This window comes from Callorhinus ursinus, unplaced genomic scaffold (assembly GCF_003265705.2).
Source record: "Callorhinus ursinus isolate GAN/ISIS: 27379988/994484 unplaced genomic scaffold, GSC_fseal_2.0 scaffold12, whole genome shotgun sequence".
Lineage (NCBI taxonomy): Eukaryota > Metazoa > Chordata > Mammalia > Carnivora > Otariidae > Callorhinus > Callorhinus ursinus.
This window is the reverse complement of record NW_027397074.1, coordinates 42,573,264-42,599,168: the sequence shown is the minus strand read 5'-3', so window position 1 is coordinate 42,599,168 and position 25,905 is coordinate 42,573,264. Positions and strand designations below refer to the sequence as shown.

At 34.9% G+C, this 25,905-nt stretch overlaps 1 protein-coding gene across 2 annotated transcripts in view; it reads left to right on the top strand.

Annotated features, from left to right (window-relative positions):
* Positions 1–25,905, top strand: part of SKAP2 (src kinase associated phosphoprotein 2) — a 170,253-nt gene that overhangs the window by 1,061 nt on the left and 143,287 nt on the right. For both annotated transcript variants that reach the window (XM_025873066.2, XM_025873067.2), the window contains exons 2-4: positions 8,601–8,706; positions 9,293–9,318; positions 18,452–18,559. In XM_025873066.2, coding sequence (XP_025728851.1) covers positions 8,601–8,706; positions 9,293–9,318; positions 18,452–18,559 — 240 coding nt within the window. The remainder of the gene's footprint in view (positions 1–8,600; positions 8,707–9,292; positions 9,319–18,451; positions 18,560–25,905) is intronic.

Here is a 25,905-nt window from a genome sequence, read left to right as displayed (position 1 = left end):
CTCTGGAATTCTTACTATCATTCACTTTGTTATAGGGACATCAGAATTCTAGAAACTGAATTTTGACTGTTTTACTTTAGTTGTCTCAAGTATTTACCTTTAAGTATTGGTCCTGAATAGCTGGATTAAAGGAGTTTCTTTTAGATGTCTATTACAAGTTCCTTATTTTAACTCTCAAAAATTAATATCTAAAATGTGACATTTTAAATAGTAAGTTGCTTATGAGACCAAATCTCCTAATATGCTGTTTTGCTGGTTAGCATCATGAATATGATCAAGAGAATAAAACCGAGAGCGAATGGATACAGACTTAAGTTTGTCTGAACACGATTACAGTGTGATAAATGCATTTGTGGTGGGATAGTATTTTACTCTAAGAATGCTTATTGTCATTAATGGGTACCACTAAGAGAAATATAAGGAACTCTAAAGACTGATTTAAGGCAGCTTTTATTCCATTATATGAGAGTTTCTCATTAGTGCTGATTTTGTTTTACTACAGTTAACGTTTTCATTGTTACAATGCTGGAATTGCGTGTTTAGAATACTATTTTAATAACCAGACCAGAGAAGTGTTTATCATTACTCCAGAAGTAGATGGCACCACTTTCAGGATATTCTAATTCTGAATTTTTGACTTTAAGAAATAAAGTTCAGACCTTTGGGTGCACACCTGTAAAGCTTGAGAGCTCCAACAGGAGGCAGTTTGCTGTTTGGGTCCATAATCATACTTTTGCAGATAGTATGACATATAGGTTAGGAGACATTATTCTCTGATTCCCATAGATAACAAATATTTCATTTGGCCCTTATGTATATAATTTGTTGAAAGCTTAGAATTACATAATATTTAAATTATCTACCAATGCTAACTTCCTATTTAGCCATTTCTCTCTCTTTAGTCAGTTAATATGCCTGCATAATGTCTGAAATGAGTGTTTAAAAGTCATCTTACTGATGTTTTCAATATTTCATATTATTAAACAAATCACATATCAAAACACATGAAGTATTAAAAACAAATATGAAAATATGAAAATTAAAAATACGAAAATTAAAAAATTAAAATTAATATTAAACTTTGGCTTACACTTTATTTTCAGAGGACATTTTCAAGGGGTATGGATTTGAGAGATTATCTATCTATACTTTTTAAAGAAATGAAACGAGAACTAGTGTTTTTCAGTTTTCTTTTTTAACTTATTCAAAGAAAGATGTTAACATTTTGTGTTTGACTGTAATTAAAATCTTTCTGGAAAGGTTTCAAGAATAAAGGTTCTCAGCAGCTTTTTCACATTTTGCATCCAAAAAATTCTGTTGGGATTGTGCATGATTATTTGCATAATTCAAGTGTGTTGGGTAATAGTACATGGTTAGATTTAAAATTACTAAAACTATAGAGGGAGAGCATTGGTTTGAATGCTGGATTACCTAGTACTTTCTGAAACTAAGAGGAGATATTAGTAGTGGTGGTTGTAGTTAACAGTTGAGCCCTCTGAGAATGTTTGACACCATGCTAGAATTCCCATGTAGAGAAGATAAGGACCTAAACTTTTCAGGCACTTAAAATCCTTGCCTACAGAAAAAAAGGATATAAAGTCAAAAGATAATGCCTATCAAAATAACATTGCTCAGACAGTTCCCTTTGTGTTCCATGTGCCTATTATCCAAATCATTGTATGTCATACGTGTTAAATGTTTGACATTTCGACTGCTTGATAGAGATAGGTGCTCAATGTATTCTTATCAGTTTATATTATTTTCTTTCTCTTTATTTTTCTTTCTGATTATAGCAGTTTTAGGCTTCCCTTCAATATTTGTTCCTCTCTCTTATTCCTTCCCCTCTAAAACATTCTCTAGAAATGCAAAAACCCATAGATGCTATCATTCTTAACTACATTTAATGATACTCTTGAAAAAGGGGCTTATAGTTTTGACTGTTAGTGATACATATTTCTCTGGGATCAGTATATTAAATCTTGAAAGCCTATACTTCTTGTAAAAGTGTTGTATTTTTCTTCTGTTACATGAATAGAAAAAAGGTTATAGATTTTTGTTAAAAGCAAATTTTGAACTGCCTATGCACTACAGGCAACCTTTCATTTTTTTTCACAACAATGGAAGAACAAGTTTAGCCTGGATAATTAGAATCAATGGATAATTCTGAATCTTGTCCATTTAATCTTTTCCTACATCCAAATATTTTGACTAGGACTAACAGCAAGAATAATCTTGATTTATGTGAGTTTTTTCTCCGGGCAGGCGAGAAAGTGAGAGGAACTAGAACTACGGGCTCTCAACCCCCTTCATTTGTTTAATCATTCTTTGAATACTGGATGTTGGTAGTTTGCAATCAGATATTCTCATTCATTCTCATTAATTTGTTTTAGGACAACATGTTTGAAGAGAAAAGCTCTAAGAGGATGTAAGTTTCTTTTTATTAAGTTAGAAAATGAAACCAACACTAACAGGAGAAAATAGTGGTTGTCAGTACTCTGAAAAATCAAAACCAAACCAAACCAAACCAACAATAAACAAAGTGGCTATATGGTTTCTGCAAAGTGACTTTGAGGTTTTTTTTCACAGGGCAGTCTTGATTAGAAATATTGCATCTTTCCCTACTGGGGATTTCTAGAACATTTTTTTTTTTTTTAAACTTCACACATTAAAATTGATAATCCCTTTAGGGGCACAAGGTAAAGAATGCAATTCAGTTGAAATAGAGGGAGAATTTTTTCAATGCTAAGAATAGTATGGTTTGATTTCCACCTTTCCTAAGTTCCATTTATAATTTGGTCAACATTTTGGGTTTATTTTTCCTATGAGAATTATTTATGGTACATCTAGGGTCCCATAATTTGCTTCTGGGGCATTGGCTGAGTATGTAAAGGGAAGAGTGCCACCTACTGAGTCACCAGTAGTCACCTACTTCTTTAGCACCTGGATTTTCCTACAGAGCAAGAACAAGCCTGCCCCATTTTGGCAGTAATAACTAATGAGCATAAAGTTGCTATGAGGACATTTGAACTCAAAATGAAATCAGTCTATGATGCTTCTAAGGTTTTCTCTTCTAGAAACAGGAATATGTGTTTGTAAATCAAAGGATCAAAAATTTATAATTTCTTGTTATGGGTTAAACAACATAGATGAATTAAGATGTGATGTTAAGAAAATTATTTGCCTATATTAAGCGTATAATATCCTACTTTTTCTTGGGAGGGGATCTTTGGTTTGTTTTCCAACATCACTTTCCATTGAAAGTATTTTCGTCTCAGATTACTAAATAAGGCTCTTGATAATATGTACAGTTTTTATAGTTACTCAACCCAGGTTATCACTGGATTTCTTTAAAAAGAAAGGAATCTAAATATATTAAAAAATGAGAAAAAAATTTCCAAATGGGTTTATCTCTACATTATCAGCATTAAAGTATTACTAGAAGGAAGATAGAAACAACAGCGTAGGAAAAGCCTCTGGTGATTTGAAACACACTTCAGTTGTCTCTCATAAATTTAAGATTAAGTGTCATATATGGGTGATAAAAGTGGCATAGGCTAGTTTTTATATACTCATTATTCACTTAGTTTGTCTTTTTCAATTAAAGCCAAGTCTATCTTTTTCATTCCACTGAGTTTACATTTCTTTTTCAATCACATACTGAGCACATTACAATAGATGCTGCCTAACAGTGAATATAGTGTAAATCTCAGACTAATGTGTTATTCACTGTGGCTTCTTTGAAAATGTGTGGTAAAAAGATTTTGATTATTATAAGGTGTTATTTATCAAGAGTCATCTTTTAGAGGTGAAAGATGTTCATCTATATTCTTCAACAGCCCAGTTTTCTATCAAAATAAGTCATTTAGCCTCCAAAGCCAATTTTGAAAATTTTGTCAGATGATTGGATTGTAAGACTCAGGAATGTTTTACTTATTGTACTATGAGAACTCCTTGGCTCCTCTTCTTCCATGTTTGGAAAATCCACAGTTCAACCATAACCTGTAAAAGTGCTAAGTAATCAAGGGAAGACATTGATTAGAGAATCAATAACTTTTCACTTAGCCACTTTCCAACTTTGGGCATTGGCTCCATTGATCTACATGTGCCCAGTTTAATTGATTTTTATGTTTTTACCAGTAGGTGTTTGATCGGACTGTACCCCCTGTAACAGAGAAGAAAAGCTTATTATTTTTTTTCTGATGTCATCTTAAAGTTTGGCTGGGTTTCTCACCATATTAAGTTTGGTAATAGTACCTTAGTGAATACATAGTAAAACCTGGCCCAATTCATAAAGTAGAGAAGGATGTGGAATTAAGTAAGTAAAGCCATTTAGGGGTGAATTGTAATTGGTTTAACACTTATGTTATTGATCTGGAGCTGAGCAAATGGTAGTGGATTCAGTCCAATTCTTCCCCTCTCCTATACAATTTAGGCCATCACAGAGGCTGTGTGTGTGTGTGTGTGTGTGTGTGTGTGTGTGTGTGTGTGTGTGTGTATGTAGGCAAGCCTTCTCAGGGTGGTATTGGGTGGTTGGGAGAGGAGGCAGAAGACATCAGGTGTGACCTTTGTGACTTATTTACAATCTCCCAGCAAGTCATTTTCTAGGCTGCTGGCTGGTGAAGGATGGTGAGGGCAAGTGGCCAAACCTCAGCTTTCTTCAAGAGTGGGAACCTGTGTACTGAGCTTTGAAAGGGTGGCATTTTATTTTTTCGTTTGCAGGAATTTAAAAACCGTTCTAACCTTTTGTGGTTTCAGGTTTTTCACTGTGTGATCCACATGGAAGGTGGTAGAAAGCAGTTAGCACCCCTCTCTCTTTCTCTCTCTCTCTCTCTCTCTCTCTCTCTCTCTCTGTGTGTGTGTGTGTGTGTGTGTGTGTGTGTGTATTAAATACCTGTCCTAGCCACTTGAACTACAGGGGAAGATATAGGGGGTGGGCAGTTTTTCTGGGGGTCCATTCCTACAGAAGAAGAAGAAAAGAGGAATACCATTCGGTGGTTTGGTGTGTGCTGTGTTTGCCTCTTAGGGGTTGTGATGGCTTTTGAGAGGTTTCTAACTTAAACTGCTTGAGATTGCTGAGCCAAGACATGATGTCATCTTTTAATTTTGTTTTCAGACCTTAACAGTTATCTACAGAGCAGTTGTAAGTCTGATCTTCTCAGGGCCCTCTGCCGCAGATCTTTACAGTTGTACCGGGAGATAAGGTTTATTCTCGACAGTGTTAAGGTGTAAAAGGAGCAAAACTCACCACCACATTTGCAGTCTCTGGGATAACTTTTTTCCTTGGTGATGCCTCGGGGGCAGAGGCTGATGGAGATGGAGCTAATTCTGGGGTTAAATGACAGCGGCGCTGACCCGCAGTCTGTGTGGCTGCGAGCGAGGTGGTGTTGGGGGTTAGACCTGCTGCGCTGGGGCTCCCGGGAGCTGTGCTTTCTCCGCGCGGGCCGAGCGGGTCCCCAAGCTTCGATGCGTGCGTGCGTGAGTGGAGACCCCTCCCTCTGAGGAAGAGGCATTCTCACTCGCCAGGCCGAGAGGCTAGGGAGGAGCGGGCTGATCTTTTCTTGCAATCGAATTACGGCTGTTCTCCGAATTACAGGCAGTCTGGAGTCAGTGAAATCTACATATTAACCGAGGGACACAACCCCTAAAGAAAGATAGAATGGGGCTAACGCGTTCACTAGTTTATCGTTTGCAGGGCTACTCAGAGCACAATAAAAAGCTTCAAATCTCTTTTCCAACCAGCCAGAGGAGCGCTTGATTCGTCTAGGACTTTTATTGCCCGCTTTTGAAATATTACCCTGGCTCTGAGCTACAAAGCCACAGATCCAGTCCCATTTGTCTGGTGAGGGCGCTGCCCCAAACCCATGCTCCCTAGTCAGAGCTCCTGTGACGGGAACCCCGGGATTTAACACTCCAAGTGTCGAGTGTTCGAGGACCGCAGAACCTAAGTGTCCCCCAGGAAAGCCCGGAGTAACTTCTCAGCGCTCGCCCGGTCTTTGCGCTGGGCGAGCAGGGTCCCTGCTTTGCGCAGGGACGCGGCTGAAGGGTCTCCCGCGCATCCAGAGGGTGTCCGGTGCCTGGGAGAGGCCGTTTCTGTTCAATTCGAAAATAAATGGGCACCGTGTGGATTTTAAGAAATAACCCAGATTTCAAAAACTTCAAAACCGACTAAATCTGTGGGCACCAACAAACTAAGATTTCAGGAATCAATTCCACTTTAGAGTTCCTAACTTATTTGTTAAAAAAGAGAAAACACAAGAAAACAGCAAAAACAGTTCTTACACTTTTCTTGTCTCCTAGGAAATAATTTATAAAAAAAATCAGCGTTTATTAAATCTTTTTAGTTGCCTTAAACCCCCTTTCTGGGATTAGTTTAAGAATAAATACATCAAGACTACTCTAAAACTATAGATTTTTTTCTCTTGCCAGATCTCTGAATCTCCTCCCCCTCAACAAACAAACAACACGATTCTTCCAGCAGTCTCACACTCTTTCAACAAGGATTTCCTCATAAAATAGCATGGGTCAGAATTTTAAAAATATTTTTTGGGAGTGTTAGGAAACCCTATATAGAGCATTGCAGCTTTTTATGTTTTCTGAGTTTTTATAGAACTGAAAGGACCTTTTAAAGAAATAACTCTTGGGCTGTAATTCCTTCTGTTATTGCTTCTGGAGATAGAAAATAGATCCTGTTTGTTTAAATTTGGATTGTGTAATGAAAATGTAAAATAGGCAATTAAATACTTGTGGATGAGGGAATTAAAGACAAACACTGAGTGAAAGTAACGTTAAGCAGACTATTCACCAATTATTGTACCAGAGATTCTCCCAAGAACTGAGTCCGGTTGAAAGAAAGAATCAGCAGTAGAGATGCTACTCCTTCCCTTATTCCACTTTTTTTAAGTAGATTTATTGTAACCATCTCAGAGAAGCCAGTGATCTTTTCCATTTCAGCTAATGTCTGAATGTCCAAAGGTTGCTTGTTTCTCTGGGTACAAAATTTAAAGAGTTTAGGGGAGAGTGCTTTTGTGTGTGTGTGTTTTTAAATAAGTTTCATTATTTTGAACTCACTTTAGAAGTCTGGGTCTAATTTGCACTGGCTATGGATTATGTCTATATGTCCTCCTCTTCAAAATATGGACAGCTTGAGTAAAAAGAAGCTGTGGCATTTTGCTTTCATTTCGTTTTGATACTTGCTTGTAACAGTCATTAAGGGACTTCAAACCAGAAAGCTATTTAAAAAAAATTATTCCAAGATTAAATTTTAATTCTTTCATTTATCATATTGATTTAGTGAAAAATTATCTTTATACATTTATTATGAATGTATGGGATAACAGTTTAATCACCTTTGCTTATTGGATCAAGATACTATTGTAATCAAGAATTTAAAATCTATTACAATGTTTTACTTCAAATACTAGGTTTTAAATGGTTAATTATAAGTACAGTTGAAAGACTATTATAGTGCTTTGAATTAATTACATATAGTATTATCTATCGTATGCTTTGATACTGTCTTTTTATCAGTGTGAGTTAGGAGACAAAGTAGTTAAATAAAAAGAAAGTAAAACATACATACATCTCTTCAGATGAAATATGGATGTTTACAGTCATACCTACTTTAAAATTTTTTATGGTATCCTTTATATATCTCAAAGTAAGATTTGAACTTCTGAATATAAAATTAACTTAAAGTTGCACAGTGGTTCATGAACAGTATGAATGGGGCTATTATAAAATCAAACCAGTAAGGACAAGTTGGAATTTTGTACTAGAGAGAATTAGAAAGCAGAATAATTTACAAGTTTACTAAATTAAAAAAAAAAGAGGCCTTGTGGAAATGCTATATGAAGCCATGAAAGTCTTATTCCTTTTTACTATATTTTAAAATAGTGGATGAATCTATTTTTGCCACTTCTTCCTTTATTTAAAGAAATATTTCTGGGTGGTAATACCAAGGCAGAAAGCAAGAACACACAAAACCACACAGCAGATTATCCTTTCTTTTTGAAGGTGGCTGGTAGAATGGGTGGGGCAGGTAGGAAGGAGGAGGGTTTGATTTGGAATCTTGGCTAGAAGAAGGGATTTATTTTTTCCTTTAAAACATTAAATATTGCACATACCTGAAAATGATTACACTGGGAAAAACAGGACCTTGCCAGAGACATTAGCTCATATTGATATAATATTGTGAATGACCCGTTCATACAGGAGCTTACAAAATACTATAAAGTGATAGTAACACACGCGTAAAAGCTCTGTGCTTGCTTTTATATGAGAGAATTTGTTTTATGGGGCACCATAGTTTATTAAAACTTGTGAGCTTCTCTCTGGTTTAATGATGCCAAACATCCAAATAGCATTTGCTGTGCTAAGCATAAGTAGAGCATACAAATTTTATTAGCTAAGTGGTGTGCAGATTTGTCCAACTTAGTATTTGAAACATATTTCAACTGTTATGCTTTGGATTGATAAATAACTGTAACAAATTGTGCAGATATTAACACTTATGGGTAGAAACAATCATTGTCCTATTTGTCTTCACAAAAAATGATTCTTTCCTATAATTTGTATCCTGTTTCTTATATTTCATGGTTTAGATGTTGAAACATTTGTGGCAGACACACTGAGAGGGGAAAATTTATCCAAGAAAGCAAAGGAAAAGAGAGAATCCCTTATTAAGAAGATAAAAGATGTAAAGTCTATGTAAGTCACTTTCTTGCTGTTTATTATTTCTTACTTAGAAGCAACTTTGTAGTTAACATTTTAATAAAGAATTATAACAGAATTACTTTTTTATGTCCTAATTTAATTGGTGTTAAATGTTTTAAAGGACAAAGTATATGTCCTCTATAATAGTTTTTAGAAAAACTGACACGCTTATCATATTATCCTTTTTTGTGAAGGTTCTTGATTATATTTTTTTTCTAAGCATTCTAGCAAAATCCATCTGTTTATTTTGATTATTTGAGGATGTATGTGGTTTAAATAATAGGACAAAGGTAGATTGAGAATTTTAATATAAATACCTCTAGATATGAAAATGAATAAATGTATATCATGGATATTAAAGATTTTGATTCTACTACCGTATCTTAGGTCTTTAAAAATACTTTTATTATAAATCCATAAGCCTTTTGGAATTATTTCAGGATAGGAAGTACTTTTTTCTCTAAATGTGTATTTATGATATAGATTTTAAAATAGGTGTGAATTATTGCCAATGAATAGACCTTGTTTTGATTTGTCAACCCCTCATCTTAGAATATAATATTCTTGCTTTATTTTCCAGCTATCTTCAGGACTTCCAAGACAAAGGTAAATTCTCAAGTTTGTCCACCTTGAAATTTTTTATCCTTGTAGAGATGTTCAATAGGGTAATGTAAAACATACTGAAATTTGATAGTTGGGATCAAAATTTAAATTTCCAGATTGTATACTTAGACTTTCAAGATGAGAGTGCTAGCTCCCCCTGCTGAGAAAAAAATTAAGAAGCATATCCCGAATCTACTCGGCACCGTCTCCTGATGCAGAAATCTCGTGTGTTTAACATTGTTAGGTGTTTTAATGTTTTTTCACACTGTGACAGAAGTTTGTTGAGAAAAGTATACGCTTGCAGCTACAGATGGAATAATTTGGTAAAGCAGAGGTGAGATACCAAACTAACACCATTTAACACAGCTGAGATGATTTTATAGCTGTGGTGGGGTCAGGAGGGCCTGTGGCTGGCTGCTCATAGGTAACGTTTTTCAAGAGTTATTGTCTTAAAACAGTATCAATTTTTGTTTGAAAACATGAGTGAAATCTCTCTCAATTGCTGGTTTTTATTACTGTGATTCTTTTGATATGAATAAATGTATGCTATAGAAATTTTCAGAGGAGTTCAATTTAATTTTTTCAAAATATGTGAGAGTGCTGGTAACCTGATTGACTTCCTTTAGATTTGGGGGATGGTTGTTTAGCGTATGGAAAACCAAATCGAGAAGGGCATAGGAAGTTCCTACTATTTCATGTCTTCAGTTCTATGAGGGAAACTGGGTATGGCCCTTACTTCCAGGATGCTAATTCAAAGGTCATGACCTGAAGCCTGTGGATGCTGGTATGAGGGTCACAACATAAGGTCAGCTAACCTATGTGGAGTTAGGATCTGGGTTTGGGGAAAAACAGTATGGCATCTTCTAACTGGGGTTAGCAGTTCCACAGAGTAATTCATGTCTCTGCCAACTGATAAGTGAGAGAGTAATGACAGTTTCAATAAACCAAGTACTTAACTTCACTTAATAGTTTCTTTTCGCATTAAATCATCAAGATCATTGTGATTTGAGGGAATGAGATTTTTTTTTCCATATGGAAATTTTTAGCACTATTAAATAATGAGAAGAGCAGGAAACTCTTCTTCCCCACAAATACCCACTTCTTTGTACTTGACAACTAATCCTGAACTGTGGGTTTAATCATACTGCATTTTGCTTAGTTGAATATGGAAATAATGAATTTATGCATTCTTACTGTAACTTCTATACAATGCTCTGTTTATAGAGGAATACTAGATTATAGGTTCTGTCTTAAAAGACATACTCTGTTCCAGTGATTATTTATCAAGCTCTTGTTGTGACTTAATTACTTGTACATTAAAAAATTGTAAGCTAAGAAAGCGTGATAATGAAGTCATTGTATAATTGTATATGATTCAATAATAGGGTAGGAACTTTGCCTTTGGTATTTTGGTTTAGGACTCGTTCAGACATGTAGATATTAAAATTATATTGCTGAGGTACAGTCTTTTTCTCTAAAGAGAATGCAAATTTGTAGTATTTGATAGAAAGGGAAAAATGAGCCTGGAATAGGAGTTCAAATACAACAGAATTCAGAGATTCCCCATCACCATCTTTCTCTGAACAAGTCATTTGTAGTTCAATGCTCCAGTATTGAGTTAACTAATCACCAAGAGTCCCTGCTTAAAAGTAAGCCTATGGATAAATTAGATGTATACCTTGGAGAAATATGAGAAGCTGAGTAATTTTACACCATTATACCCTCAAAGTATATTCAGCTTTGTTCTAAAAAGAATTATTCCTGTAGTTAGGAGTAGCAAAGTTAGTACAGACTTCATAGTTACAAAGTGATTATTCAAGATACATATTTTTTTTTAAATGGGGAATTAGTAAGTATCAGACCTCTACATTGAGTAAATTCATCTAAGTATGTTTTGAATAGTGCTGCTTTTCTTTTTCTTCTTACATTTTCTCTTTGGGGTTTTGGGTTGTCTTCATCCAAGCAGACCTGGGCAGAATTCCTTTTGGCTGTTTTCCTGCTCTTTCTCTCTTTTTCTCCCTTCTCTCTCACTCTCTCTCAGGTCAATATGGGGTCACAACGAAGTAAACAGAGGATGTTTTCCTCCTTTTTACTTTTATATTCCCATTTCACCTATTTTATCTTTTTAAAATGGCAGTTAAATACCATTTTAATATCATTAATGGAAGAGAAAAGGACCAGGTGAACAATTCTTAAATAAAATGAATTAATTCAGTTATTCATTTCTAATTAGTGAATTATTAGTTTGTCTAATATACATGGATGTTTATCATCCTTCCTTACTCCCTCCATATCTCTTCCCTCCCCTTACACTATAGGTACTACCCCCTCATCCTGAGATTTAACAATATAGAATTTATAGTTTGATGTTTTTCAATTCTTAAAACTAGTTGAATTGATACAGTTGTTGAAACACTGAGCTGCATAGATCTTAGAGGATTTTTAAAAAGTATTTCCTTTTTTTTTTTGGCAAGAATAATTTGAACTTTTAGAAATATTTTATTACAGTGGCTCCTAGATATTGAAGCTTGTTCATTAAGTTAATTTTCTATTTGCTGTTTATATTCATTTTCAGCTGTTGTCTGAAAACTGCCCTTTTCATTTCTTTAATTTATTAAGGATTCTTGATTATATCTCATTCTGTACTCAAGTTTAGATTCTCCATTGAGGTCTGATAAATTGTGACTTTCGAATAAATTACCAGGGGCGCGTGGGTGGCTCAGTTGGTTAAGCCCTGCCTTCGGCTCAGGTCATGATCCTGGAGTCCCAGGATTGAGTCCCACATCGGGCTCCCTGCTCAGCGGGGAGTCTGCTTCTCCCTCTGACCCTCCCCCCTCTCGTGCTCTCTCTCTCACTTTCTCTCTCTCTCTTTCAAATAAATAAATAAAATCTTAAAAAAATTTATTAAAAAAAGAATAAATTATCAGTTGATTTTCTAAATTCCTCAGTTTTACTTGTATATAAGAAAGATTTGAATCTAAGCAACTAGAACCCATCTTGCTTAGTCTAGTCCCTGTTACTTATTTGAAATTTTGCTTATTCTATCTAGACTAGAGCACACCTTTTTTTAAAAAAAAATTTAATTAATTAATTTATTTGAGAGAGTGAGAGAGAGCGCACACTTGCATGAGAGAGGGGGAGGGGTAGAGGGAGAGGGGGACGGAATCTTTTTTTTTTTTTTTAAGATTTTATTTGGGGGGGGGGGTGTGGGACAGAGGGAGAGAGAGAATCTCAGGCAGACTCCACGCTGAGCATGAAGTGCAACTTAGGGCTCGATCTCATGACCCTGAGATCATGACCTGAGCTAAAATTAAGAGTCAGACGTTTAACAGATTGAGCTACCAAGGTGCCCCAGAGAGAGCTCCTTCTTATATCCTTGAAATATTGTACATGATGGAGTAATTATCCCTAGTTTCCTCTTCTTGGTTGCAATATAGCCTAATAGTATAGAGTGTACTCCTGAATTAGGCTTCATGCACTAAAATTATGCTATTTTTAGAATTATTTTAGAATAGAATTAGGATTATTTTAGAATTTGTTCCTGTCATATGACATGGTCATAAGTCCCTTAAATGTGACCTGAAGTAATTATTTTTCTTTAATATTTTATTTATTTGAGAGAGAGGGAGAGAGAGCGAGAGATAGAGCACGAGCAGGGGAGAGAGGGAGAAGCAGGCTCCATGCTGAGCAGGGAGCCCGATGTGGGGCTCAATCCCAGGACCCTGGGATCATCACCTGAGCTGAAGGCAGATGCTTAACCAACCGAGCCATCCAGGTGCCCCAAAGTAATTATTTTTCTAATGAAAATATATTACTAATTGAGTAAAGACTGTTACTAAGTATAAGACAGAATTTTCTAATATACATTAGGTATATGATAAAAAAGTTTTACTTGTATCTTGCCCTATTAGCTTTTTTTTTACTCCAGTGTAATTTAGATATTAATATCTTTATAGAATGATTAAGATAATGTGAAGATACCTATGCATGACACATATGTCTACTGACATTCAATAAATATTATATTAATGTGTATTCTCAGATTCAACTTCATTTATCAAGAGGATTTAAGTAAATCTTGATTTAAGTAAATCTTGATTTATAATTCAGTTTTCAAATACTTTTTGAGGAAATTACAAATTATTGAAAGAAGGACATATTAACAGACAAATATTTCAAGAGAATATTTTCAAATTTGCAAAATATTGGTGTCTGTAGCTTAAATATGTGAATATACTGTTTTCAGTTCCCTTTAGATGCCATAGCTAAAAAGCTCTCATTTTCGGGGCACCTGGGTTAAGCATCTGCCTTCGGCTCGAGTCATGATCTCGGGGTCCTGGGATCGAGTCCTGCATCGGGCTCCCTGCTCAGCGAGGAGTCTGCTTCTCCCTCTCCCTCTGTGCTCTCTCTCTCTCAAATAAATAAAATCTTGAAAAAAAAAAGCTCTCATTTTCTTCTGTAAAATATTTTTCCTCTAATTAAAAAAATTATGTAATCGATTTTCTCCTTGAGACTTCATTGATATTGTTAAATATGCATAGATTTACTTAGCAATTTCCTTTGACCTCATTTGTGTTACTAAGTTTATTAATGGACTAACGTGCTTTTTTTAAATAGCCGGAGGTATTAGGTAAGGTAAGGTTAGGTAAGAAGGGATTCATTTTAGTTTGCTCTGATGGAATCCTTAAGAACACAGAGAAGTCAAAAGTTTGGATGATGTTTAATTTCCTTTCCTTTATCCTTTTAAATATAGTGCGTGTTTGGTTGGAAACCAATCCCACCAATGAAGGCTGAGCAAATAACTTGAGCTCCCTCCCTGCCCCCCCGCCCATCTCTGGCCTTGTACAAATGTGTTACGTATGTCTGAAATGATGGGGCCTAGTAGTAGAAGTATATTTCAGAGGTAGTGCTTGAGAAATGATATCCTTATGTTAAAGCTCCGCCTCATATACGCTTGCTATTAAGCTCTCCGATTGCAGACCAGTTATGAACAGAATCTCCTTGTGGTGACCTAAATCTTTCAAAGCCTTAAGAATGAAACCACAGATTCCCTTAAGAAATGACACCTTAAATGCTTAACGCTGTCAATTTGGTTGTATGTTATTACTTGAGACATTAATTTGGACAAGTGAACGGAGTAGAGAATTAGAAATTAATTTGTTTTCACTCAAGTCCTTTTTCTCCTCAAGTTTGCCTTTCATGCTGTAAAGGGGGAATGACTGTCACCTAAGTTTTAGGTATATTATTTAGTTTAACGTTTACCCAGTTGTGTTTCAGGTAGGACTTGTTTGACAAAACAAGCAGTAAATTGGTTCAATCACCTTCTGCGGTGGTAGAGATCATGACTATTCAGCAGCTGGTGGGCTCCATCTCTAGGCATTTAGGAAAATGTTAACTGATGATGAACAATATAATGAGGAAGGGATAATAGTGATTTGAACTCAACTATTATAAACTTAAAAATGTTTATCAGAGAAATATGCTGCTGTGGTAAGACTCAGCTTTGATTTTTGCCATGATATTTAAGTTGCCACTGAAATTATAGGAAGGGAAGTCTTGGATTATTGTCTTTTAGACTGTTAACTTTGTATCGTTAATTAAACTTTTAAAAGTTGTGGGATAAATCAAATGGTTTTCTAGGGAAACAAGAAACAGTATTAATGAGCAACAGCCCCATAATTATCCTTGTGAGTACATAACAGGGACACATTCATGTCTTTTCTTTGCGCAATAACTTTTACAAAGAAGTATTTTTAAACTGATCATTAATTTTATGACCACAGAAATGAGATGCAAAATTTATGCTGTTGTCATTGGCACAGGCTCAAGGCACCACTGACATTATGTGTGATTGTAATAGAATGGCTGCCAACTAATGATTCTGTAGACATTTCATTTGAGCATCCTTTTCTTTTAGATGTCTGATTAGGCTGTAATGCTTTCAATTATGTCTGTAAATTGTATTGGATACGTTTACCTGATGCCCATTGTTGCTTTGGAGTTCAGTTTTCTATTATATAAACACAAGTTGAACATTTACCTTTTAATTTATAGAAGTCTTTACAGGTAAAGCTGCAAATACTCCGCCCCTGGGGAGGAAAAAAAAAAAAAAAAAGCTTTGCACTACTCAACAGCGACCCCTGTGTTCAGTTTAAGGTCCTTATAATACAGTTCTTCATTGGGTTGGAAAAAAGTAATTGGGAAGGAGGAAAAGGGATGGATCACCCCTGGAACAGCAGTAAAATGAAGAAGATCATCTTGAAAAATGATGTGTCCTTTCAATTTAATGCGGGTTGAAAAGCGAATAACCCTATATAGATACCACAGAGATTAAAAAAAAATTTTTTTTAAATTTCTGGGTTAATTCAAGGGAGCTTAAAAAAGGAGAGAGAAGGGGGTAGGGGAAGAAAAGAAGCCAGTAGCAGTATTTAATTTATTGTTTTGGATAAATATAAATTATCACATTACTTATAAAAAAACATTTGAAATGAGCTGCAGTTCTTAGAATGGTAAGCTGAAGACAATTTTATTTTAGTAAGTAATACAAAAAGTTTTTTTTAACACAGAAACCACAGAAGTCTTCAACATGTTAGTAACCAGTTTGTAGAAAATATTCTTAACTCATTAAATATTATTTTATAGCTTTAATAATGATCTTTTTGCTGTGTGCATACATATATAAATATAGATCAGTGTGTGCATGTGTGTATGTGTATATACGTGGATATATACATAAAAACATATAATGGATATTATCAAAAGATAACAAATCCTGATTTTCTAAACTTTTTAACTTTTAATTTTTTTCCATGTAGAGTTAAATAGATTTAAGCCTGAGCATCTGAATCTTTTTCAAAATCATTTCCATGTGTTCGTTGGTTTTACTCTTGTGTTTTCATATTCATAATAGTGTAATATGCTAAGTGCTAAGTTGGGGCAGTATATTTGAGGTATCCTGATACTTTCTTTTTCACAGCAAGATTTATTTTATAGTTCACGTTATGAAATATCCTTTGCAAATTCATACCTTAGCAATTCTTACTTTATTGACAATATAAGGATACTCTAGCAACTAAGAGCAATTGAGAATTTTGTGATCTTTACTACTATATATTCCATGAGCTGTCATTCCATGCCGGAACATATTTTTACTAGCACTTTATGAGGTTCTCTCTTACCTCATATTTAAAATCAGAACATACTTTCCATAAGAGAAGTATTGTAAGGGATCACGGAATGTTCCGAAAAGTACTTTGAACATTTTAGTCTTCTTCTTCTTCTTTTTTAAGACTTTACTTATTTATTTGAAAAAGGGAGCATGAGCGGGATGAAGGGTAGAGGGAGAAGCTGACTACCTGCTGAGCAAGGAGCCTGATGCGGGGCTCAGTCCCAGGACCCTGGGATCATGACCTGAGCGGAAGGCAGATGCTGAAGCGACTGAGCCACCCAGGTGCCCTACTTTGAACATTTTAAAAGAAAAAGAAATTAAGATCTAAGGAATGAATAGTGTTTACATGTGTTCCTTGGAATTTTATTTGGGGAAGAAACATCCCTATATGGTGCACCTGGTGGTGGATTCATCAGGGGCAGTAAGATAGTCCTCTATCTTCTGCTCTTACTGCCTTGGTGGGAGATAGCCCTATCTTTTTCAGAATAAGGATGATGGATGCTGATGAAATGCCAAAATTATAAAGAAATAGAGATGAATATTGATTTATTCTTATTACTTTCATGGTGTTTTCTTTTTCTTTTTTTTTAAGATTTTATTTATTTATTTGACAGAGAGAGACACAGCGAGAGAGGGAACACAAGCAGGGGAAGTGGAAGAGGGAGAAGCAGGCTTCCCGCCGAGCAGGGAGCCTGATGCGGGGGGCTCGATGCGGGGCTCGATGCGGGGCTCGATGTGGGGCTTGATCCGAGGACCCTGGGATCATGACCTGAGCCGAAGGCAGACGCTTAACGACTGAGCCACTCAGGTGCCCCGCTTTCATGGTGTTTTCAAAGGGGCTATTTCCTCTACCAAAAATATGTTGAGAAATAGGGTGTCACCTATTAAATGGATTTTAGAGGTTACAGATATTTTTTTGGAGAGACTGGTAGCTTTAATCTGGATCTGCTCCACAACCATGGTCTTAAAGTAATACTGTAGGTTCTTTAGGATTCCCATGGAGGTTTTCATTGTGCTTTTTGGGAATCCTTGAGGTAGCTGGTTTTCTCTTGAATTAACAGATAATTGCTACAGTATAAAGCATGTAGTTTTTTGAATTTTATTGAATTTTCTTTGGATGTGGTTGAATATGGTTGAAAAATGAGTGCTTATATGTAACCAAGCTAGCAAATACCTGATTCAGTCTTTTTTTTTTTAAATTATTCTAAATGGGTATGTGGAAAAAACCCAAACCACAAGATTTTATTGTGGGGATTCAATGACTTCAAACGAACCAACCAACCAACCTAGGATTTGGAAATCATGAAAAACTGGCTAGAAGATTAAAAAAAAAATGGTAATATATTACTGAATGAAAATTGAAGGTGTCAAGTTGTAAATCACTTTGAACTTAAAAGGGTTATATGAGTTTTAAAGTAGTTTTTCCCATAAAGGATTCCTGCTCTTGAAAATGCAACTGAGTATTTTTAATCTACTCTAATGTAACCCTGTGATTTTTCATGAAAACATAAAATGTGCATATGGCTTTGATTTATCAATTTCTCATCATAAATTTTCAAATAATTGAGTACGTAAATGGAATTAACTTGAATTATTTTCTCTGTTGTGCTTTCCAATTTTTTGTGTGTTATTTGTTATCATTATTTTGGTTCTGTTTCTTTTTTTGTTTGTTTTGGATACACACTCTGTTTTACCCTGCTTCTACTTTTTTTGTATTCATCTTTGTAGAGACCATCATAATTTTGGAACTTGTATCCTTTTGTATCAGAAATAAGCAGTTGTCCACTGACTTCCAGAAACTCTTACTTTATTTAAGTTACAGTAGATATACATTAAAATAGGACCTGTTTTTACTCTGTTTTTCCATGACAGTGACTAGGTTTAATAGTAAAATTTACCTCTCTTGACAAAGTAACATTTTTAAAAGATGACTAATCTATAAAAGGCTTTTCTGTGATTCTTCTATAGGTGATGCAGAAGATGGGGAAGAATATGATGACCCTTTTGCTGGTCCTCCAGATACTATGTCATTAGCCTCAGAAAGATATGATAAAGATGATGAAGCCCACTCTGAAGGTATGTGATATTTTGCCATCAAATATACCTCTAGGTATTCCAACACAAGACAATGCAGTGCATAGAGGTGGTGGTCTTGTCAGAAAGCAGTAAATGCGGAGGCTTCAGTTAACTTACCTTTACCAGAACATTTTAAGGAACAGAAGAGCTCTCTCTAGTGGTTTTCTTAAGTATGTAGTTCCTTCTTTTTCTAGGAAATTTCTTGACTAGAATTTTTAAGAGAGTGTTTACATCATTGTATGAATATTATTAGTTAGTTTGTTGGTTAATTTAATATTATCAGATTCTTACTTAATTTTATTGTGCTGCTAAATGGCTTCTTGTATTATTTATTTTATAAATAATGAAAAAGATTTTTGATCTTTTTTTTGAAAACGTCATATAAAATGAGTTCATAAAATATTAAATTAATTATTCTTACATTGCCTTCTCACATTAAGACAGGTTTTCATCAGATGCTTCTTTTAATACACATTCTCATTTTCCTGATTGTCACCTAAAGATACCCCACATTATACAGTAGTATTATAATGTTTTGTATTAATTGAATGGGTAATAAAGTCGATTATCTCTTTGTAATTTTTAAAAACTCGCCAAAGTTATGAAACTTGCTTTTAGTGTAGCGTGTGCTTTCTCTGTTATAGCCAGTTGAGTGCATCTGCATTCTAGAGACCTTATAAGGGTGATAGATAGTTATAAATTAAGAGTGTGTGTCGATAAATTAGCCATGCATATTAATTCGTGGCACTCAAAGTTTCACAGAGACACAGAAATGAATAATGCCTTCTGCCACTGTATGATGATCAAACTGTGCAGTTCCATCTCTAAATACAATTGCTGAATGAAAATATGCTTCCTGCAACAGAGCACTCCACATTTTATGTTATCCAGATTATTCCCTTTGGAAACATAAATTGCTTTTATGAGGTATAAAATTATGTCTATTGCAGAACAGGGATAAGTCAAGTACATGCATAAGTGATAAACATTCTAACCACTGATTCAGAACAACACAATCTTTTTTTTTTATATTCAGAACTTTGTACAATGTGTAGCAATAATAATCATATCCATTTTATGTTGAATTTTACATTTTGGCAAACATTTAATTTCTATTTTTAAAGGAAGAGATTTCTTTCTCTCATATTCCCTATTCTTTAAAAAGATGCACATTTCTCTTCAGTTACACTTCTTATCTGAAACAGAGCATTACCTTTCCTAATCTGGTCTTCAAAAGCATTTCTACTAGAAAATGTTTTATAATTGATAAATAATATTTTCAGGCAAAACAGTGAATTATTGTTTGAGTTGAGCTGTTTTTCAGACACATTACAATGATTTGTTTTGCTTCTCTGTTAAGTGTTGGTAGATAGAAATGAGTATGTGGGTATACATATACACAGACAGAATATTTATACTCAGGAGAATATACATGCACACACACAAAATGTTCATAGAGTATATATGCTCAGAGTTTTAAAAAGATAGCATAAATAATTTGAATTACAAGGGAGCAGTATTTACATTCTTTAAAAAATTGTAACCTAAGAAATCCAACAATTAAATACCTATGAGAGCCAGTGTTTTGTTAGAAAAAGTGAATTGTTATTAAGTTATAATGCATTTACATAATTATCATATTTTCTTTATTATGAGTAAATAATTTATCATGTTTGTTTTCAAAACCAAATATATAGGAAATACATTAATAGCATGAAAAAGATTTATTGTTAAAAGATTACATTATCAGTATTTGAATATTATTTAATAACTTATATTTATGTATAGCATTAAGTTTTTTGTTAAATATAGGTGCATTTTCATTAGTGTTGGTGTAAGCAATTCTTAAGCAGATTGAAAATTTAAGTTTTAGTATTACTCATTTTGGGTATATAAAATAATACCATATATGAGAGTTTTACATTTTCTTCTAAGAATATTATAAATTAATTTTAAAACTACCAATTGGATTTTTAATTTCCACTCTGAAAGTCATCTAGTCATATCAGTCTCTCTCCCTTCAACATAGATTTGTTATGTGGTCCCTTTCCCTTGCCGAATAAATTTTCCTTCATTATGGGACCTCAGTCTAATGATATATTAATTATAAAAGGATAATGCATTTAACAATAAGTATAACTAAATTAGCACAGGTCACCAAAAGGCCTTTTGTCAAATCAGATTGTTGTTTTGTCCTTTTGACTTTTACCTTATGGTAGGCACTAACAAAGTATCTGAGCCTTGATGGATTATAAACTCTAAACATGATATGTATTTTTCATAATGCTAATGTAATTTTCAAGGTACTGAAAAGGTCAAACCTGCACATCTTTGTGTGCATTCTAAGTCTGTCTTTTCCTTTAATATTTCTTTTTCTCTGTTCCTCTGGTTCAAAAGTTCACTCAGTTCCCAAATGGCTACCTAATTTTCCAGTTATTCCCTCAAGCCATATGTGTTTTGGTTTCTTTATGGTTTATTAGGTACTGTAGGAAAGTAGCATAAGTTATATCTTCTAATGAAATTCAAGCACACTTCAGTGATGCTTCGACTTGATTGCTGGTAGCAATTAAATCACAGCCAAGGAGAATAATGCATAATCTCACAAGGTCCAGACACCCTATAGAAATTGAAAGGGGATGAAAACAGAAAACAAAAACAAAGTCTTCAAACCCTGCCAGACACACTGTTTCCAGCCTGCCTTTTTTTTTTTTTATTGGCCAACTGCCTGATTGATAGCAAAATCATAACTTGCTGCATGCTAACAGGCAGAGTTCACTTGTAGGTTATTGTGAGCTGATAAAGGGTTAGATGGAGTTTTGATTTTCGCATTGGACCTTGGTACACCAGATTAATGGAATTTCAATGAGAGACTAGAGTAGCCACAGCTTTGTCAGAGAAACAGATGGAGATTCTATAGTCATGTCTACTCATTAATACTAGTTGCCTGAAAGGTGTGCTGCTTCTCTATACAAAAGAGTTGATATAATTGATTTTTGAGTGGTGCATTGAAAAAAAGTACCTTATTGATGACTAGAATTGTAACATAGATGGTGACAGATTTTTGTATAGCTTGTAGCATAAAAAATACTGTAGTTTGTAATTTTTTCTTCTCTCTCTTTGGAAGCACTTTTTATTTTTATTTTTTGAGGGGAAATACATTTTAAGACAATAGCAAAAAAGGAGAGAGTGACATGCTCAATTAGCTTTTAAGAAAAACAGTAAGAGCCTGTATTTTATTTATGCATGATTGCATGACTGCTGTTAGTTTCATTTTGATGTGGTAATATTTATAAAAACCCATACTTACTAGAAATTTCCTTTTATTAACTTGGTGCCTTATGTTTTTCTGGGAAAAATAAAACAAATCATAATGGTTTCCAAACTAGATCGCTGTTAGAAGTTTTATTGTATTGTGTGGCTGGATATATGGAAGTGTTAGTATAAATGATGCATGTCAGCAATCAGATAAAATTAGAGAAAATGGAACGCAAAACCTTAAAGAAGAATATCCCTTATTGTACATATGTTAGAATGCTTGCTTGGGCACTAAGGTGGGAGATGCAGGGTAGCCTTTAGACACTATATAATGACTTGGGTTTCCATTTTTCTATTCTGAAATCATTTTTCATTAATTTTCGTCATTTGTGAAAGAAGGCTTCTAACCACGTAGCATTGTGGGAAGTCCCTGAGGTAAGGTGAACGGATTCGATGAGCTAGAAGACATATATCGGCTCTACCCGTCGATGATAGGTCGAAGAATCCCAGTGGACATTTGTTACAAATCTGATTCAGTCCTAAACCATAATCACTTTGTGGATAAGAATCTGGAACCTCTAGGGTGTGAATATAGGAAGACTAAAATGAAGCTAAAGATATAAAACAGTCATTTATTGTCCTGGTATCTTCCTTTTATTTTTATTATTTTTTTTTAAGATTTTATTTATTTGAGAGAGAGAATGAGAGATTGAGAGCACGAGAGGGAAAAGGGTCAGAGGGAGAAGCAGACTCCTTGCTGAGCAGGGAGCCCGATGTGGGACTCAATCCCGGGACTCCAGGATCATGACCGGAGCCGAAGGCAGTCGCTTAACCAACTGAGCCACCCAGGCGCCCTGTCCTGGTATCTTCCTAACTGAAAATTCCCAAGTATAGGTTACTGAAAACTGTAGGCATTGCAAGGACATAGGTTTATATGAAAAAAAATCTTGGTTTAGGCATGGAACTATTTTTTTTAAAGCTTGGGGATTAAGGAAAAGGGCTAAGCTGTCTTGATCATAATATATAAGAGTAAATAATGATTTTTTTTCTTTTTTGGTGTAATTTTCTTTAAGAAAATCTAGTGTATGAAAATTTGGATTCATAAAACATATAAATCACTTATTCCAAAGGATTGCTTTAAAAAAGATTATCTCTGGGATGCCTATAAATAATGAGCTCTCACAATGCATCTAAAACAAGCTTAGATATAAATCCATCGAAGCGTGCACACATACATTTAATGTGTAAATTTCTACACATTGCATATCAAACTTTTGAGGAAGATACCTTTTTGTGTAAAATTAGGTTTAGCACTTATCTGTTCTTGTAAAAGCCACGGAAGAGATGCTTTACTTTTCTCTGGGTTCCAGTGGAATATGAAACAGTGTTTAAAACCAGGGGAAAGAAGATTCTTTAATAACTTACCATTTAGGGTAAGGGTTTTTCTACCATAGTATCATGTGATTTTTGATACTTAAACTCATATTTTTAAATTTTATTCTGAGAATTTAGACTAGTTTGCAATTTGCACATATCTTTGTGTATATAACATACATTAGTGTTGCACTTGAGGTTTTTTTTTTTGTACCTTTCTGTTCCTTCAGTATACCAGTTGTTACCTTGTGTGTGTTATAACAATATAAGAAAGGTGATTACTTTAGTCCTTCTGTAATGTATATAGCAAGTTTCAAGTATTTTGGTAGAAGTGAGGGGTTATAGTTTGAGGAAATAATAAAAAGTAGAAAACATTTTTAATGTTCAAGATAATATATTGTGTGATTGGAAATATAAAGTACACAGATGTGAAATATTTTTATGATACAAAGATATATATGAGTAAATAAAAACACATAATTATTGAGAATCACCTAAGCTTTATGCCATTGAATGGGAGCATACATCAAAATAAAACAGTGAGGACCAATAAGACTATAACAAAGTGGACTAGAATGATCAGAAAGGTAGTAATCCTCAGCATTATGAAAATAATGCATCTTTAATACAGTAAATTAGCAGTTGTTTACACAGTCTTTGAGGAAGGGTGCAAGATACCCTGACAGGGCAATGGGGAATTCAAAGATGACTAAGATGAAGTTCCTGTTTTCAAGAGACATGTAATCTAGATGGAAGGAGAAAACAATCACCTAAAATAAGGTGGTAATTAGCAATCTAAGTTTCTAGTAAGGCAGATTCCAAAAATAGTAACTAGTATGTGTTACGCTGTTCAGTTGGTTTGGTCTGTACCTAGGCAAAAAAAAGAAAAAAAAAAAAAACCAAACTGGTTTCATTGGTTTTCCTCAGTAATTTGTTGACTGAAGTCAGTCATATGTTTTGGCATTATATTGAATTAACCAAAGCATAAACTTTGTGTCTATATTCTGAGAGGTTGTGGAGTAAATTGTGGAGAGGAGGGTTATTTAAGTGAGTTTCGCATGGTTCCTGAAGTTTTCTGGAGAGAAAGTGGGAAAAGGTGCTAAAAAGAACATTTGGAGCAGAAGTCCAAAAACCGGTTTTTATCAGTAACTGCATATTTATTGGGGCAATGCCTTAACCCAAGGGAGTTTGGGCCCCACTCACAGACCTTCAGGTGTCAGCACCAGGCTGGTGGTAAAGAAGTTTTTGGCTCTTGCAGAACACCGTATCTCATAAGACTTAGGCACATAACTGGCTTTTCTTCCTTGCTGTCTGAGTTTGGAGAAGTTGCAGCATATGACTTCCTGTTTCCAGTTGTTTCTCCTGTTTGTAACCCAAGCTAAAGGATGAATTTAGAGTTTAGAAATCTAAAAGCAAAGGTTCTTCAAGACAGTGGCCTGGCAGGAGTACCCAGATGGCTTAGTTGGTAGAGCATATGACTCTTGATCTTGGGGTTGTAAGTTTGAGCCCCACATTGGGTATAGAGATACCTTAAAAATAAAATCTTAAAAAAAAAAAGACAATGGGCTGATCAATTTGATTTCAGAGGAAGGCATGCCAGCCTGCTCAGGATTCTAGAGGAAGCCTCCTGCCTCTTCCTTCCTTCCTTAGAGGTGACTGTGCTGCTGGTCGGGGTAGCATCTTTAAGGAAGGAATACATTAATATTTATTGAGAAATTAATCTGGCTCTGAACTAGATTCTTTCATGCATATTTTCCTTTAATCGGCTCAGAATGACCCTGTGTGGAAGACATTTTCCCTATTTTCTTGTGGAAATGGAGACTCAGTAAGGTTTTGGTCTCTTGACCAGAACATCCAACTCAAATGCCTTAAATGCTGCATGCTTTTGAGGACAGACCCAGTGGTTTTAGCTGCTTTGATTATAGTTCTTTAATGAGTGTCCCTCTTCACCACCCTGTAATTCTGTTTGTAGATTTCTGAGGCTCCTTTGGGGAAACTAGCACTTTCCTTGGTGTCCTCCTGGGCTCTGGTGTCCTCTCCTATGACTTCCTCACTTTAGTCTCATCTGCCTTCCACTTGCTAGGAATTACTCAAAATTTTTGATCCACGGAAGATACTCTTTCTTCATTACCAATGTTATTAAGGTTTTATTCTTTAAAAACAAACAAAGAATTTCAGAGGGAACTTTTAGGAGGAAAGGTTGGTGCTATCTATGTTCCTTTTCTAAAAATATCAAGAGGGTGCTTTGTCCTAAAACATTTTCACAATTGATCTGCTGGAATCATTCCTTGGGGAAGAAGTATGCTCCCTGGCTACAGGTCAAAGATAGTCCAGAAAGTGTCAGCAAATCTTAGATATTCAATTAGAGTGAGTGCTAGCTTTCTAGAAGAACCTAGATGCTATAAGCAGTGGAAAAGAACTGTCCCTTTTCCTAAAAAAATTATAGTCTAATTGTGGGTACAATACATCCATATCTAATATTTGGAAACTTTATCAACTTTGTTCAAATACAGAAATGTGTGGCATTGACATTAAATACCCTAGGAGGTCAGAAAAGGAAGAAACGATTGCAGACTGGTCTCAGTGAACGTTTTATGGAAAAAATTGGAGTTTGAACCAGAACTTAACAAGGATAGGTAAAGTTTTAATTAGTAAAGAATGGAGGGGAGCATGCTTTTCAGATAAGCCGAGGAAGTGGAGACAATAGGAAATGGGGT